The 15053-nt window shown below is 50.6% G+C and overlaps 3 protein-coding genes across 3 annotated transcripts in view; 1 reads left to right on the top strand and 2 right to left on the bottom strand.

Moving 5' to 3' along the window:
- LOC119712973 (uncharacterized) overlaps nt 1–15053 on the bottom strand; it is a 672213-nt gene that overhangs the window by 336942 nt on the left and 320218 nt on the right. The window lies entirely within an intron of this gene.
- The window catches only part of LOC139999915 (olfactory receptor 14A16-like), a 28193-nt gene continuing 16016 nt past the window's right edge, over nt 2877–15053 (top strand). Inside the window, exon 1 of the mRNA XM_072029562.1 lies at nt 2877–3655. Within this exon, the coding sequence (XP_071885663.1) occupies nt 2877–3655 (779 nt within the window). The remainder of the gene's footprint in view (nt 3656–15053) is intronic.
- On the bottom strand, nt 9451–10413 carry LOC139999914 (olfactory receptor 14C36-like). The gene has a single exon (XM_072029561.1). The coding sequence runs from the start codon at nt 10411–10413 to the stop codon at nt 9451–9453; it is 963 nt and encodes a 320-aa protein (XP_071885662.1).

Raw genomic sequence — 15053 nt, 5'->3', positions numbered from 1 at the left:
CCAGCTTTGTGTCATCAGCAAAGCTGCTGAAGGTACACTCTGTTACATCATCCACTTCACTGATGAATAAGTTGTACAACAGAGAGGAACTTTGGCACGTCCCATAGCCCTGCACAGAGGTAGGGCAATTCCTGCTGCAGGAATCAGTCAGCACACTGTTTAGAGAGGGCCAGTCAGTGTTTGCTTTGTCTGCTTCCAAGTGTGTTCCCCAGGAGAGACCCTGCTGCCTTCTAGGAGCTGTGAGCCCTGGAGCCCCAGGGCCATGTGCAGGGAGCCTGGTGGGGGGCAGAGCAAGGGAGGCCTTGGGCTGGGCCTCTGCTGCTGAGCTGGGCCGGGCTCCTGGGCCCAAGGGGAGCTCCTGGCAAGTGGGCAGCGCTGCAGAGAGACAGCTCTGCCCAGGAGCAGCTCCTCTGCACAGCGCAGCAGGCCTGGGGGCACTGCCTGCAGAGACACAGTGCTTAAAGGCAGGCAGAAGTGGCAGCATGCCCAGAGCTCCCTGCGGGAGAAGACTTCCCAGCCCTGCACCCGGTAAGTGTCTGGCTGGAGGGCAATGCAGCCGCAGTTCCTGGAGGCAGGCTGTGAAGCCGGGGGTGCAGGCAGGGGTGCCCAGGGCTGTGGTGCTAATTTAAAGATCAAAGCCAAAATTTCTTTAAGTGGTATATTCTTTATTGCAGTGCTGGATGCACGGGGGATCCTTCCGCCTATCGTGCATGTTCGAAGTGACAAAATATCTCATATTTATACAGTGAAACAATGAATATTCAATTAGCATCCATACATAGTCATTACCTAACCCCACCTACCCTCTCTTCGTACGCTAATTAGCTTGTCAGTCCTCACGCTTGCGCAAAAGTCTTCCAAGAATTGTGGGCCGGGGTCTCCAGGATGTGGGCAGTGGTCTTTGGGAAGAAGGCTGTAGGTCTTCCTCGTAATGCACTTTTCACCTTTGCTTAATCAGTTGTTTTCCAAGCTGTAAAAAAATGCTGAGTTGGCTTTCAGTTTAACTGAGGGTCGGCAGATAACAGGAAGTCTCAGTTAACAGGACAAGACAATTGACTCAAGTTATCTCAAGTCTCAGCCTAACGGTTAACAGATACTGGGATGTTTTCAAATAACAAGATGCTTAAACATAACAGAAGGTCTACAGATAACAAGATGTCGTTTACTTTGTCCCTGCTAACTTTTAACCACAAGTTTTATTCTATCCTAAAGTGAGTTTATACTATATCAGTGCAGAGCAGGGTCCCTGCTGTGCCCTAGGGGCTGTGTGCCAGGGCAGGGCCTCTGCCGCCTGCCAGACTCAGCACTCAGCCTGCCCGGGGAGCTGCCCAGGGCGCTGCGGGGAGAGGCTGCGGGTGGAAGGAGCCCCCCTGGCAGGGCAGGGTCCTGCTGCTGGCGGGAGTCTGCTCCCTTCAGCAGGCTGCTCACAGATCCACAGCACACCAAGGATATTTCTAAAGGGACTTTTGAAGACGAGAGTTAAGGCAAGTGTTAGGTACTTCACGATCAGCAGTCCTGAGTTTACTTTCTTTTTTCTTTTTTCTTTTTCTTTTTGTTTGTTTGTTTGTTTGTTTTTTTCTTTTCTCTCAGTCAGTGGAAGGGAATTAGATGCTATTTATACTCAAGAAGAGTCTGAGAGTACTAAGCCTTCACAAGGAGGATTAGAAGAAATCCCAGCAAGTCAGGACCTTTCCTGTCCCTGAAACTATAGAAAGCTCCACCACCTCACATTCAGTGTCAGCAGGGTCTGTGTGACCTGGGATATGCCACCAGTGAGCTGGCCCTGGGCAGAGCCCTGCTGCCAGGAGGTGTCTGCAGGGCAGAGCTGAGCACCCAGCGGGTGGGATGGAGGCTGTGAGCTGCAGGCAGGAGGCGTGGGGACAGAGACCCAGCTGCAGGCAAGGACATCTGCAGGCTTTACAGCCATGGGCAGGGAATGGCAGGACAGTGCTAACAGAATAGTCTGGCACCTCTCTGTCTGCCCTCTAGCCCACAGGATTCAGGACGTGACTCATAACCTCAGTAGCAGAACCTCACTCACAGCAGACCCTTCTGAGTTCGTGTTGGTCCCTCGCCTTGCCTTCCCTGGCAGAAGCCCTGTGCCATTCCTCTCTCTTCTTAGACCTGCAGCTGCTGTTCTTGCTTTATGGCTCCCTGCAGATGAGGAGATGGGGCTTTCAGTTGCAGCTCAAGAACTGACCCTTTGGGTCCCACCACGCAGATGTGTCTGTAGGAGGAAGGTGCCCAGAGTTCCCCTTCTAACCTGTGGGGCTCTGGGCAATGAGGCAGGGAGAGAGCTGCATCTCCTTCCAGGGAGTTTTTTTCCAATTTCACAATCATTGAGCAGCTCAGTGTCGGAAACTTGGCTGAGCCCTAGAGGAGTCTGGCTGAGACCAGGGTAGATGGCAGACTGGCTATCCTCACTGCACTAAGGACAGTCACTTTGCCTGTCAAGAGCTCACCTGGAATACCTTACAAATGCCAGTGTTTTCTACCCTCTAAAAATGCTTCTGAGGGAGACACAACTGGACCAAAGTAAATCACAAGTACTGTTCATCAGTAAAGAGTGTTGACAGTGGTAATGCTGTGAAGTCCACATATATCAGAGAGAGACTTAATCAGAGATCACTCCTGGTTTCTTTTCATGTAGAGCTGTAGGACAGATCTGAATCCTCCAGCACCCACAGCAGAGACCGCTGCTCCCAGGGCCACATTCCTCCAGCACCAACCAGACATCAAGCAAGGGATCAACAGAAATGCCTCAGAAAGGGGAAAGTCACCGTAGGGGTATTTGGACGGGAAGATAAATAGGCTTTCTCTCCTAATGATCACTGTCTTTTCTTCCTTAGGTAGTCCCCTTTGTCCAGGAGGATCAGATGTCCAACAGCAGCTCCATCACCGAGTTCCTCCTCCTGCCATTCGCAGACACACGGGAGCTGCAGCTCCTGCACTTCACGCTCTTCCTGGGCATCTACCTGGCTGCCCTCCTGGGCAACGGCCTCATCCTCACCGCCGTAGCCTGCAATCCCCACCTCCACACCCCCATGTACTTCTTCCTCCTCAACCTTGCCTTCCTCGACCTGGGCTGCATCTCCACCACTGTCCCCAAAGCCATGGCCAATTCCCTTCATGATACTAGGGCCATCTCCTATGCAGGATGTGTTTCACAGGTCTTTCTTTTTTCCTTTCTGATGTCAGCAGAGTATTTTATTCTCACCATCATGTCCTACGACCGCTATGCTGCCATCTGCAAGCCCCTGCACTATGGGACCCTCCTGGGCAGCAGAGCTTGTGCCCAGATGGCAGCAGCTGCCTGGGGCAGTGGGATTCTTTATGCTGTGCTGCACACTCCCAATACATTTTCCCTGCCTCTCTGCCAAGGCAATGCTGTGGACCAGTTCTTCTGTGAGATCCCCCAGATCCTGAAGATCTCCTGCTCACGCTCCTACCTGAGGAGTTTTTGGGTGCTTGTGATTGGTGCCTGTTTAGCGTCCATGTGTTTTGTTTTCATTCTTTTTTCTTATGTGCAGATCTTCAGGGCTGTGCTGAGGATGCCCTCAGAACAGGGGCGACACAAAGCCTTTTCCACATGCCTCCCTCACCTGTTTGTGGTCTCCCTGTTTATCAGCACTGCATTTTTTGCTTATCTGAAGCCCCCCTCCATCTCCTCCCCATCCCTAAACCTGGTGATGGCAGATACTCTGTGATGCCTCCAACATTGAACCCCCTCATCTACAGCATGAGGAACAAAGAGCTCAAGTGGGCTATTAGGAAAATGATTTCATGAATGCTTCTGAATAGTGACAAATTTCCCCTCTTTTTCCAGAAATGAATTAACTTGGTACCTCCCCTCAGGCCTGGTCCTTCTTTCATTGTCAATATTGTTATTATTCTCTTTGGTATCATTTGATTTATTGTGCTCTTAGAGTAATACATGCATAGAGCAATTACCCATGGGTGCAGATGCACACAGGGCTATGTGGTTCCATGATTGTATGATTCACCCCCAACACACCCAGGAGTGAGCACACTCACACAGCAAATAGCCAGCAACAGAGTTGAATAAGAAGGCAGGACAGTGATCAGGCACAGGGCCTGACATGACCAGCCCTGACCAGCCCCATATCCACATGCAGCTGGCCCCTTGCATCCCTCTCCCCTCCTCTTCCACAGGATTCTTCCTCCTCAAGACACTGTAATCCCTTCCTTTCTTACATACAGTCCCCTGCTCAATTATCAGTTCTCACCAATCACATTGTCCCCCATTGATCCGTAGTTTGCTATACCTATACCCACATTTGGTAATTCAGATACCATTGCCTACATCATCTGGGCCTCTAACAGGAAAGAGAGCTTGACATGTCACAGATTTGCTCTGTGCCAGACTGAGGAGTGGCATGAACAGTCCTGGGCAGGGAGGGTTTTATGGTAACTGGGCTCCATGCAAGACAGAAAATCGTCATTTTAAGGCTTTAGGTCTGAGTTGGGCTGAAGACCTGAGATGGGCCAATTTTTTTAACAATTTCAATCATTTCACTTCAATCAGCACACTTCAATCAGCTGAAATGATCGAACACTTCTAATACAATTTTTGAGCTGTCCCATGACATTTTTTTCCCTTGGATGTTTATTACAGCAAGAGAAAAAATACCAATCTTCCCCTGTACTAGCATGACTCTGTCTCTTATGCTCTGCACTTCATCTCCCCAGTCTTTCTGGTATTTTCGCCTGGCTTTATGAAACAGACCATGTTGGAAGTCACTTTTCCATCAGACTGTCTGGACATGTGCACTCTCCATTCTTCTCCAGATTCCCCTCCCCTCACTCTTTGATCATTCAGATACCTCTCACCTGCACTGTTGGTTCTCAGAACTTGAGGAATCTTCAAGATTGCCCATATTTCACTTTCCTATCTCATCAACCCTACAACCAACTCTGCAATTGCATTTCTACTCATCATTTCCTATCTATGTCAAACATTTCTTGTATAGTCATCCCTTGTGGAAGGTGCACCTCATTGGAGGCAACTTGGATTTGGCTCACTGTTCAGGACATTGGAGTTTGCTTGTTTGTGGTTAAATGTTAATAACAACATCCAAAACTGCCTGTGTGCAGTCAGTTGTCTGAGGAAAGGAGGTGGGACTTGGTGAAAAGATGCTGTAATACCCTTCTGTGGACTTCAGTGGAGAAGTCTGGTGTGAGGAAAAGTGATGCAAGTCCCAGGTGGCTGATGAGAGAAGTGGTGGGGATGGAGAGCTGAGCAGCAAGGTTGTCCATACAGTCTAGGACTGCAAGGGACTGCTTTTCCACCCATACAGACCTCCTTAGGAGACACTTTGGATCTATGACAACTAGAGAATGATGCTATCAGTTCTTCTGAAAACTCTAAACTAATGGAAAATAATCTCAACTAAGGAAAATGCTCTTAGAAATCTGGTCATTGAATACTTTCTCTTCAAACTGCATTCTTGAAACCTCACTAATTAACTGTACAAGTCTGGAAGACTGGATGAAAATGGATGAATGGTAATGAGCCCCATGGTGCATTTGGTGCTGAGTCCATAAACTTCAGGTAGTGAGAAGAGAATGATGTAACTGCAGGAGAAGTTAAAGTCAGGAGACTTTGAAGTGTCTAGGAGTATTAATGGGCCCCAGTGAGGGTCATTACTGACAAAGCCTCCCTATGGACTTGTTAGAACAGACAATTGGAGGCCATGATTGCAGGTAGGCAAAGGCACTGGGCAGGAGACTCTGATGCTGAGTAAAGGCCTTGGTCTGTTTGGTGAAGCAGAAAGGCCAAGTCCTGGCCCCAGCCCCTGGGCAGGGAGGTCCTGTTCCTCACCTATGGCTCAGGGCTCTTCCTGGGGTAGTGGGATGTGGGGTGTGTGATGCTGTGTGAAGGACAACGCTATGACACCTGCTGGACTCTCCACTGGGTTGCAAGGAGGCAACAAGGCCCCATTGTCATGAGCACAGCATGTGTCCTCGTGAGCCTCAGTAGCAGAGACAACTGCCATAGCCAGGGGGACAAAGACCTTGGTGCTGCTGGGGCCTTGCAGCCTTGTCAGTGCACTCGGTCTTCATCACCACAGGCTGTCCTGTACTGTCCAATTCTTGCCCTTTTCTCCCTGCAGGCTACAGACATGCACTTCACTTTTCCACTTTGCTCTCACCCTGGCATTTCCTTACTTTCACTGAGGTCTCCCCACCCTCCCTGGCTGTCCTTTGAAACAAAATGGCATGGGCTGACCATAGACTCCTTCTGGGTGATGTCAGGTCCCACAGCACTACCCTTTCAGTGACATTTCCTCATCCTCATTCCCACTCTTCACCTTCCAAGCAGCACTTTATCCCACTTCTGACTCTCTCCTGCTATTTCCCACCACCAGAGAATCCGCACCAGGATCTTCCAAGACACATGCCTCCTGCTGGCCTTCCAGTTTCTCAGGTAGACATAACCAAGTTGTGTGCCCATTGCTGTCCCACCATGTGCTCAGGCAGAAGGGACTTGAAAACCCACAGCCAAGGCCTCTTCCTGCATGGGGCCTGTCAGGCTCTCAGACAGAGGGCATCTCACAATCAGTCTGCCAAGCAGGTACCTTCTGCTGCCTTATCAAGAATGCTGGCGGGTGTGAGCTGAGATGTTAGCCAGGAGGCAAGGGCTGACACAGCAGCTGCTTCAGGAAGCAGTCACCTCATAGGCCCTTTCCCCAGCCCTGTTACTGCTGCTGGCCTGTCAGCTCCAGAGATTGACCTGACCAGAGGCTTCCTACTCGTTGTTAAGTTTCTGAGGCACCAGAAACCTCAACTTATTCACCCGGCACCGTCATTGTGTGCCAGAGCCTGGGGAGATAAAAAAAAAAAAGTAAATTATCAAGTAAATTTTCTACCCTTAGTTTATAAAGTAAATTTTCTACTACTGCTTCAAATATGGGATCATTCTTTGCAGGATCTACTGTGGTCATAGGAATGCAAGATGTATCTCTGCCTCTACCTCTCTCTCTTTTCCTCTTCCTCTGCCTGCTATGTCTTCAGAGAGCTCTCTGAAAGACAGGTCATTCACAGAATCACAGAACTATAGGGGCTGGAAGGGACCTCAAGAGATCATCGTGTTCAACCCCCCTGACAAAGCAGGTTCCCCAGAGCAGGTTGCCCAGGTAGGTGTCCAGACAGGCCTTGAGTATCTCCAGAGAAGGAGACTCCACAACCTCCCTGGGCAGCCTACTCCAGCACCACAGATATCTACCAATCCCCACCAGAAACAAGTGGTGACACAGTGTCGTATCTGTCACAATAAACAAATAAATGTTCCAAGAGACCTCTGATTTTTATCTTCTTCAACTCTTCTGATCAAGGTAGACTAAATAGATAAGATTGATCAAGGGCTCCTCTGAGCTTGACACCATCCAGAAAAGATATGAAAGTGTGCTCCATCCGGTAATTCAGAGAGTCAATAATGACATTCAGCAGTGCTGCCCCAAGTGCTGATCGCTGAGGGATGATGCTAAGAACTGACTGACAGCACTATGTGTCATGGATGATATCTGGGCCTGATTGTCCAGCAAACTGGCCCACCCACAGCCTCACCAATTTGTTAAATACACATAGCACCATTCTGGCTATAAGAATTCTTTGAGACAAAGCCAAAGGCCTTGCTAAAGACAGGTAGGCACCTTCTCTTGCCTTTGCTTCCCTTCCCTTCCCCTCCCCTATAGGTTCAGAAATCCTATTTTTTTTCCTTCAAGTGCCTGGAGGTGGCTGTGGAAAAGCTTGCCCCATCACCTTCACAGGGACTGAAGTGAGGCTGACCAGACTTCATTCTCCCAACCCTCCACAGCATGAGGAATGGACACTGGCTGAGGGCATTTGTGCTCTCTCAGGTTCACCTCAGCACATGTACACTATGTGCATGCTGAAGCCTCAACTGCACCAGGCACATCTGGACTTCTGAGTGAGCCGTTCTGTGTCCCACTGCGGAGGAACAAACCACCTCTCTGAGCTGGGCTGAGAGCCCTGGTCCTGGAGCTCCTCAGGCAGCTCCTGCTGCTGCTGAGCCCTGGCAGCCTGCTCCAAGCTGCAGAAGTACCCAGGGGTTTCTCTTTCCAGGGATCCCCTGCACACACACGGGGCTCCACTCTCCTCCCAGGACTTTCCACATCAACAGAGAGCCTTTCCCAGGAAGGAGCACGCCTGTGCTGGCCTGGCCAACCATTCCTGCACCTTCTCCCCCTGCTCCCTCCCGCCCCAGCTGGTGGTACTGCTCTGCAGAGCAAGGGGGCTGTGGTGTCCAGGACACAGGGGCACTCTGCAGGGCTGTGCTGGGCAGGCTGGGAGGCAGAGACAGCTCATAGGGCTCTTCCACTGACTGCCTCCCACACCAGCTCTTCTGTGGCTGTTGAGGGTGCTCAGAGGTAGCCTGCCTTCTTTCCGGTGCCATGAGAAGTGTTTGGGTGCTGCACTATATCCACGCTATAGCATTTCAGTAGGGGTAAAACCACTCACCAGACTTCTTTCCCTGTCCCCTCTGTGTCCCCTGGGTTGCAGGACTCTCCTTTGCCTGCTCACACCCCAATTTAGCATTTTATGTTGCAGGGACTCCACTTGGCACAGGCTCATGCTCTGTGGGCTCCATTCTCTGATGATCCCCTGGGGCATGCTTTCCCTGCAGCTCCCCTAGGCTCTCCTGGCAGCTCCTGATTCCTTCCAAAAAATGCTCACCTGCCACCAGTCCCAGCACATGCTGCAGTGCCCCAGGCAAATTAATTGGAGACTCCTCACCATCTGCCTGAGTGCTGGACACCAACAAGCAACACCTGAGTGAGTCCCCATGCCCTCAAACACCCAGCTGGGGCTCTGATCACTTCACCCAGAGCCCATGGAGAAACAGGCAAAGCCAGGTCCCCCTTTAGAATCCATTTCTGGACTGCAATGTTCTTGACAACAACTGTGAAGGAACACCTGAGCCCCTAGGCACTACCCTGAGCTGAATCACTTTATGGGATGGAAATGTTGTTCTGGAGGCCAGCTGTGTCACAGAAATGCCCGTTGCCTGTCCATGGGATTGGTCACAGGGTTGCCACACAGCAGTACTGTGACCAAGCTGCAGGAACAATCAGGCTTATGCCAACAGAAAAGGCTCAGAAGGAGAGTGTGGAAATGGGATGAAAGTAGCTCTGGAAAGAAAAAACCCTGCTGCTTCCTGGTAGTGCTGCTATGGTGGGTCTCTATATTCCTCTTCATTTCCACCCATGGGCATTACCATGGAACCCCCAGCAAAGTTCTCAGAAAAAGAATCTCAGATACACTCTTCACTGCAGGTTCCTTTATTTTGTTTAAATATGTGAGTAGGATCAATAATGACAATTTATATGGAAAACATTGTTGCCCTCATTAATAACAAACAAAACCCACCAAAGAACAAACGACAAGCTTGGCATATCATGAGTTATATTATGAGTGCTTTGCAGAAGACAGGCAGTGCATTACTTCTGATGTACACCCACTCATGACTTTGCGCAGTGCATCCTTGAGCTCCTGGTTTCTCATGCTGTAGATGAGGGGGTTCACTGCTGGAGGAACCACTGAGTAAAGAACTGCCACCACCAGATCCATGGATGGAGAGGAGAGCGAGGGGGGCTTCAGGTAGGCAAAAAAGGCAGTGCTGAGAAAGAGGGAGACCACAGCCAGGTGAGGGAGGCACGTGGAAAAGGCTTTGTGCTGCCCCTGCTTAGAGGGCATCCTCAGCACAGCCCTGAAGATCTGCACATAGGACAGTACGATGAATACAAAACACCCCCAAAACACAAAAACACTAAATGTGAGAAGCCCAATTTCCCTTAGGTAGGAGTCTGAGCAACAGAGCTTGAGGATCTGGGGGATTTCACAGAAGAACTGGTCCAGAGTATTTCCTCTGCAGAGGGTTAGTGAAAATGTACTGGCAGTGTGTAGCAGAGCATTGAGAACCCCACTGCCCCAGGCAGCTGCTGCCATCTGGGCACAAGCTCTGCTGCCCAGGAGGCTCCCGTAGTGCAGGGGCTTGCAGATGGCAACGTAGCGGTCATAGGCCATGATGGTGAGAAGAAAATACTCTGCTGAAAAGAAAAAGAAGAATAAAAAGACCTGTGCAGCACATCCTGCGTGGGAGATGGCCCTGGTGTCCCAGATGGAATTGGCCATGGCTTTGGGGACAGTGGTGGAGATGCAGCCCAGGTCAAGGAGGGCGAGGTTGAGGAGGAAGAAGTACATGGGGGTGTGGAGGCGGTGGTCACAGGCTATGGCTGTAAGGACGAGGCCGTTGCCCAGGAGGGCAGCCAGGTAGATGCCCAGGAAGAACGCAAAGTGCAGGAGCTGCAGCTCTCGTGTGTCTGCAAATGGCAGGAGGAGGAACACAGTGATGGAGCTGCTGTTGGACATCTCATCCTCCTGAATAAACGGGATTACCCAAGGAAGAAAAGACAAGGAGATATTAAGACAGACTTCAGAGGACACATTCCTGCTCACACTGGACTCATGGAGCTTTCTGATAATCTCCTCTATGTGAAAGGAGATATTTTCAGTGGTTGGGTCCCTGCATTGCATGAGTGGCATTTGGTCCACTGAGGGTTTTCCCTATTTACCACCATGAGAGATGATGGCATATTGGCCATCAGCCTGTGTAAGGGAAGAAAGACAGATTCATCACATCCTCTTTACCCTTCTTCACAGGTGATATCAGAATCAGAAACAAACTCACAAAGGCACAATTGGCCCACTCATCTGCATACCTCTTTGTTTTGATAAGGTACACTCTGTCTTCACATCAGTTTCTCTTTATTACACCCTTTATCCAGGTACTGTATGGGTAATGGAATTTTAAATACTTGGAAGTACGCTTAGATGAAAGTAAAACTTCACACTCTGTTCTCCGCAAGACATGGTGCAACAGAAGTGTCTGCTTCTGTACCTTTTTAGGATTTAGATTCCCCTGTAGTTTCTGGGAAACAGTAAAAACCTTTTTCTGTTGTTCTCAGTGTCAACACAAGCCAGTGCTTGGAGGCAAAATGCTCAGCTGGAGGGTGACTGCCCCCACAGGTTGCTCTGAAAAAGAGCCCGGACTGTGCTGAGTGTGAATGCACAACTCCTCTCCTTCCCTGCCCAGCTATGGGGAGAAGGAGGAGAGGGACAGGACGAGGCTCCTGATTCATGTGGCTGAAATAAAGGCTCTGAGAAATGCAAAAGGGCACAAAGAAGCTGTGCCCTTCTTCGGGTTTGTAGCAACTTTCCAGGGATATTTTCATAGCACTAACCTCAAGCTGACATCTCCTCAGGAGAGTGACTTCATTGCCCAAAATGAAACGACTGCATTGCACAGAACTTGAAATGTTCAAAGGGGACTTGGGCACCTGTGTCCAAGGAAAACACCTCCGGGACAGGGGCAGTGCCAGAACAGGAGCTTAACATCCCCCATCAGCATTGTTACTGCCAGAAAGTGCCACAGCGAGAACAGGAGCGGTGCACACAAATGCGGAAAGAAGGAAATGTACCGTCTTCCTCCTGCTGAGAGGAGACAGCCAGACACTCAAGAAAGCCTTCTCCCTCTGCAGCTGTTCACGTCACCCCCAGACAGCAAAGTCACAGGGCTGTAACTCCGAGCCTCTTTGATCCACAGAGTGAAACCAGCCCATGTCAGGGGAGATGGAGCTTAGCTCTGCGGGAGCCGTGGCTGTAGAGGAGGCGGCTCATGGCCTGGGCCCCACGGCCTTGAAGGCAGAGGCTCTGCTTGGGGGGAGAGGAGAATGAGGGGGCTTGCTCAGAGGACAGCATCTGCATGGGAGGGACAGACAGGGAGCAGCCAAAATTCACCCACCACAGCATTTCTGTTACAAGATCCCTCTCCTTCTCTGCCAGTGTCTCTGCTGCCCGCAGCTGTCCCTTCCAGTAGCTGCTTCCCACATCTCCTTCTTGTCATCACTCACAGACCCCAGCCCAGCCCCTGTTCGCACAGTTTTGCCCTGCAGATACCCCCTGGCAGCAGGGGAGTGAACAAAAGCATCTCCCTGCTTGCAGGTGCACAAGAGCAGCTCAGACAAACCCAGATGTGTCCAGTAAAGGTGATGCTTGTGAGGTCTTTAGGCAGCACAGTGCGTAGTAGACCATTATGTGGTACCTGGCAGATGTGCTGATTTCTCCTGATGAGGATCTTAGTGCTGTATTTACACCTGACAGTGCCAGTTCATTTTCCCTTCGGAGGCAACAAAAACCACTGACTTTAGAGGGTCCTCATCTGAAAGCTGTCATCCCTTGCCTGTATTCTTAGTAACACCCTCTTGGAAGTCTCCTTGGTGTGCTGTGGATGTGTAAGCAGCATGCCGAAAGGAGCAGCCTCCTGCCAGCAGCAGGACCCTGCCCTGCCGGGGGGGCTCCTTCCACCCGCAGCTTCTCCCCGCAGCGCCCTGGGCAGCTCCCCGGGCAGGCTGAGTGCTGAGTCTGGCAGGCGGCAGAGGCCCTGCCCCGGCACACAGCCCCTGGGGCACAGCAGGGACCCTGCTCTGCACCACAGCCCTGGACACCCCTGCCTGCACCCCCAGCTTCACAGCCTACAGCTGGCCTGCGACAAGGGAGGCCTTGGGGCCTGGACAATGACCGTATGTCAGGGAACCTCTGCTCTGGAGCATGTCCTTCTCTACAAGAAATAAACACACTCTGCCTACAGCCTCATCTGTTCTGGAACAATCCAGGTCTAGGGCACATCCAGGATACTCCAGTGCATTGCAATGCACTTAGACTTACCGTGTTAAGGGTTGTAAGCATTGCTTTTCCATATACTCTCAGATTTCTAACACTCCACACAGTCTTTAACAACTCTCCCTTCTGTCCCCTCCCAGTGCCAGCTGCAGGCAGTGCCCCCAGCCCTGCTGCGCTGTGCACAGGAGCTGCTCCTGGGCAGAGCTGTCTCTCTGCAGCGCTGCCCGCTTGCCAGGAGCTCCCCTTGGGCCCAGGAGCCCGGCCCAGCTCAGCAGCAGAGGCCCAGCCCAAGGCCTCCCTTGCTCTGCCCCCCACCAGGCTCCCTGCACATGGCCCAGGGGCTGCAGGGGAACCTGCTGGCAAACAGCCTGAAAGAATCCCTGGGGCTCCAGCCCTCACCTGGCACACACACTTCTTCACACCAGTGTCATTTCTCCTTACAGAAAACCAATAAAGTGTAACAATCACATCTTCTTGTCCCAGTATTACTTTGGCATGAAGTCATGGTCAGGGACTGATCTCCTTCATCCCCACTTAAGGAAAGAATTCAGCAGTCAGTCAAGGCATCTCATTCTGGTTGTTCTTCCTGGGGCTGGAAAGGGATCTCAGCTCCTTCCCATATCTGCCACAGACCCACAGGAGCTGGGATTCCTCAGGCCTCAGTTCAGGTGTCCACAACATAGGCACTTTCATGTGAATTACTGAGCCACAATAGCTCCTTAGTGGAGATGGAGGACAGGCAGGAGCTGTTCAGAGGCTGTCAGCAGAGCAAAAGGAGTCATGTGTCACAGGGAGAGCTAAACCTATACTGTTCTCTTTTAAATCTTCTCTTTTTCCTTTCTTTTCTACATGACCCTTGGCTGTCATGGCTGTTGTTTCTCGGTCGTCTCCACAGGGCCTCAGCTTTCACCAGCAAGGTCTCCCTGCTCTTTGTGCCTTGAGGCAGGACTCTGCAGGGCTACAACAGGTGGTGGGTGGGGATAAAATCAGTGGTTACTTTGCAAACTACACCCTTAACAGTCCATGGGACCTAGGGGCCTGCATCCAAGGGTACAAGGAGAGTGTTCTGGCCTGGAGGTACAGGCTCCTTATGATCACAGGAAGGGATCAGACAGCAGCATTCAGGTGCTGTAAGAGATCGTTTAAATGCTCTTAGAGCTAGGACTATGAGAGAAGACTATAGATGATCTATTGAATTTGGTGTGACTTCATTCTAGACACAATACTCCACCGTTAGTCTCAGATCTCCATGACATGTATGTACTGACCCTATGGGATTTTTAAAGGTGAACAAATTTTGCTGATCAGTCCTTGGCTCTCCAGTTGATGAATCTGCATATATATGGGAATCAGGGAATCTTGGATGGTGCCATATTGCCACTGGTGCACCATTTGGGTAGCTACTGGCACTTTGACCCTCAGCAACCCCACAACTGAAGGATCCTGTGAGGCACCGGGCAAGGTAGAAAACTGTTGAATGTGCATAAATCACCATAAATCACCTCCAGCTTGGCCAATTGCATCAGATATGGGCTGCGTCTCTCCCTGGTGGTCCATTTGCCTGGGTGAGATACAACATCTTCCTTGAAGGGATACCTTTCCTTTACACGTGACAGGAGTTACCTCAGGAGAGGGAGGATTTGTGCCCCCTTTGCAATTGCTTTGTCAATGCCCCCTTCCCTGGAGAGGGATCCCAGCTGCTTGCTTTCCCTGCCCTCTAATTCCAGGCTACCAGCCCTGTTACCCCAGTATGGAGCAGCCAGGTGACAATGTGCTGGCCTAGATAATGGCTGAAATCTAATCACACATCTGACAGCTCCCCAAGGAATGGTGATCAGGAGCTTACTGCTCCTTTTATGTTATCTCTGTCTTCATCCACCTTTTCCTGTGATGGCTCTACTTGGGAGGAGCATGCCTTGTCTTTTTCTTCCTCCTCCCCTGTATGAGTAGGAGCTTCTTTCCTAGCTAAACAAGCTGATTTTGTCTCTCCTGTTTCTTCTCATATGTATGTATGAGTGATTGAGGCACAGGTTGCTTCTCTGGCCCAGTCGCAGGGATTGGAGTTGTGTAGATTGCAACTCAGTAAGCATAGGCCAAGCCCCAGCACATTGCAGTGATTTGGAATCGCCAGGGTGATGACACTCCTTTTTCAAAAATTCTGTCTTTTTATTTATTTATTTATTTATTTATTTATTTATTTTATTTTTTATTTTTATGATTCTGCACTTCTTCAGGTGTGAAGTTAGGAAGCATTGGAGGTGCCCACAGTTCTAGGTGCCTGCCCATATCCTTCCACACACCCTGCCCCTCATAATTATCCTGCCTCAGGG

This window comes from Anas platyrhynchos, chromosome 30, assembly GCF_047663525.1.
Source record: "Anas platyrhynchos isolate ZD024472 breed Pekin duck chromosome 30, IASCAAS_PekinDuck_T2T, whole genome shotgun sequence".
Classification (NCBI taxonomy): domain Eukaryota; kingdom Metazoa; phylum Chordata; class Aves; order Anseriformes; family Anatidae; genus Anas; species Anas platyrhynchos.
The sequence above is the reverse complement of the archived record's forward strand: the minus strand, read 5'-3'. Positions and strand labels throughout refer to the sequence as shown.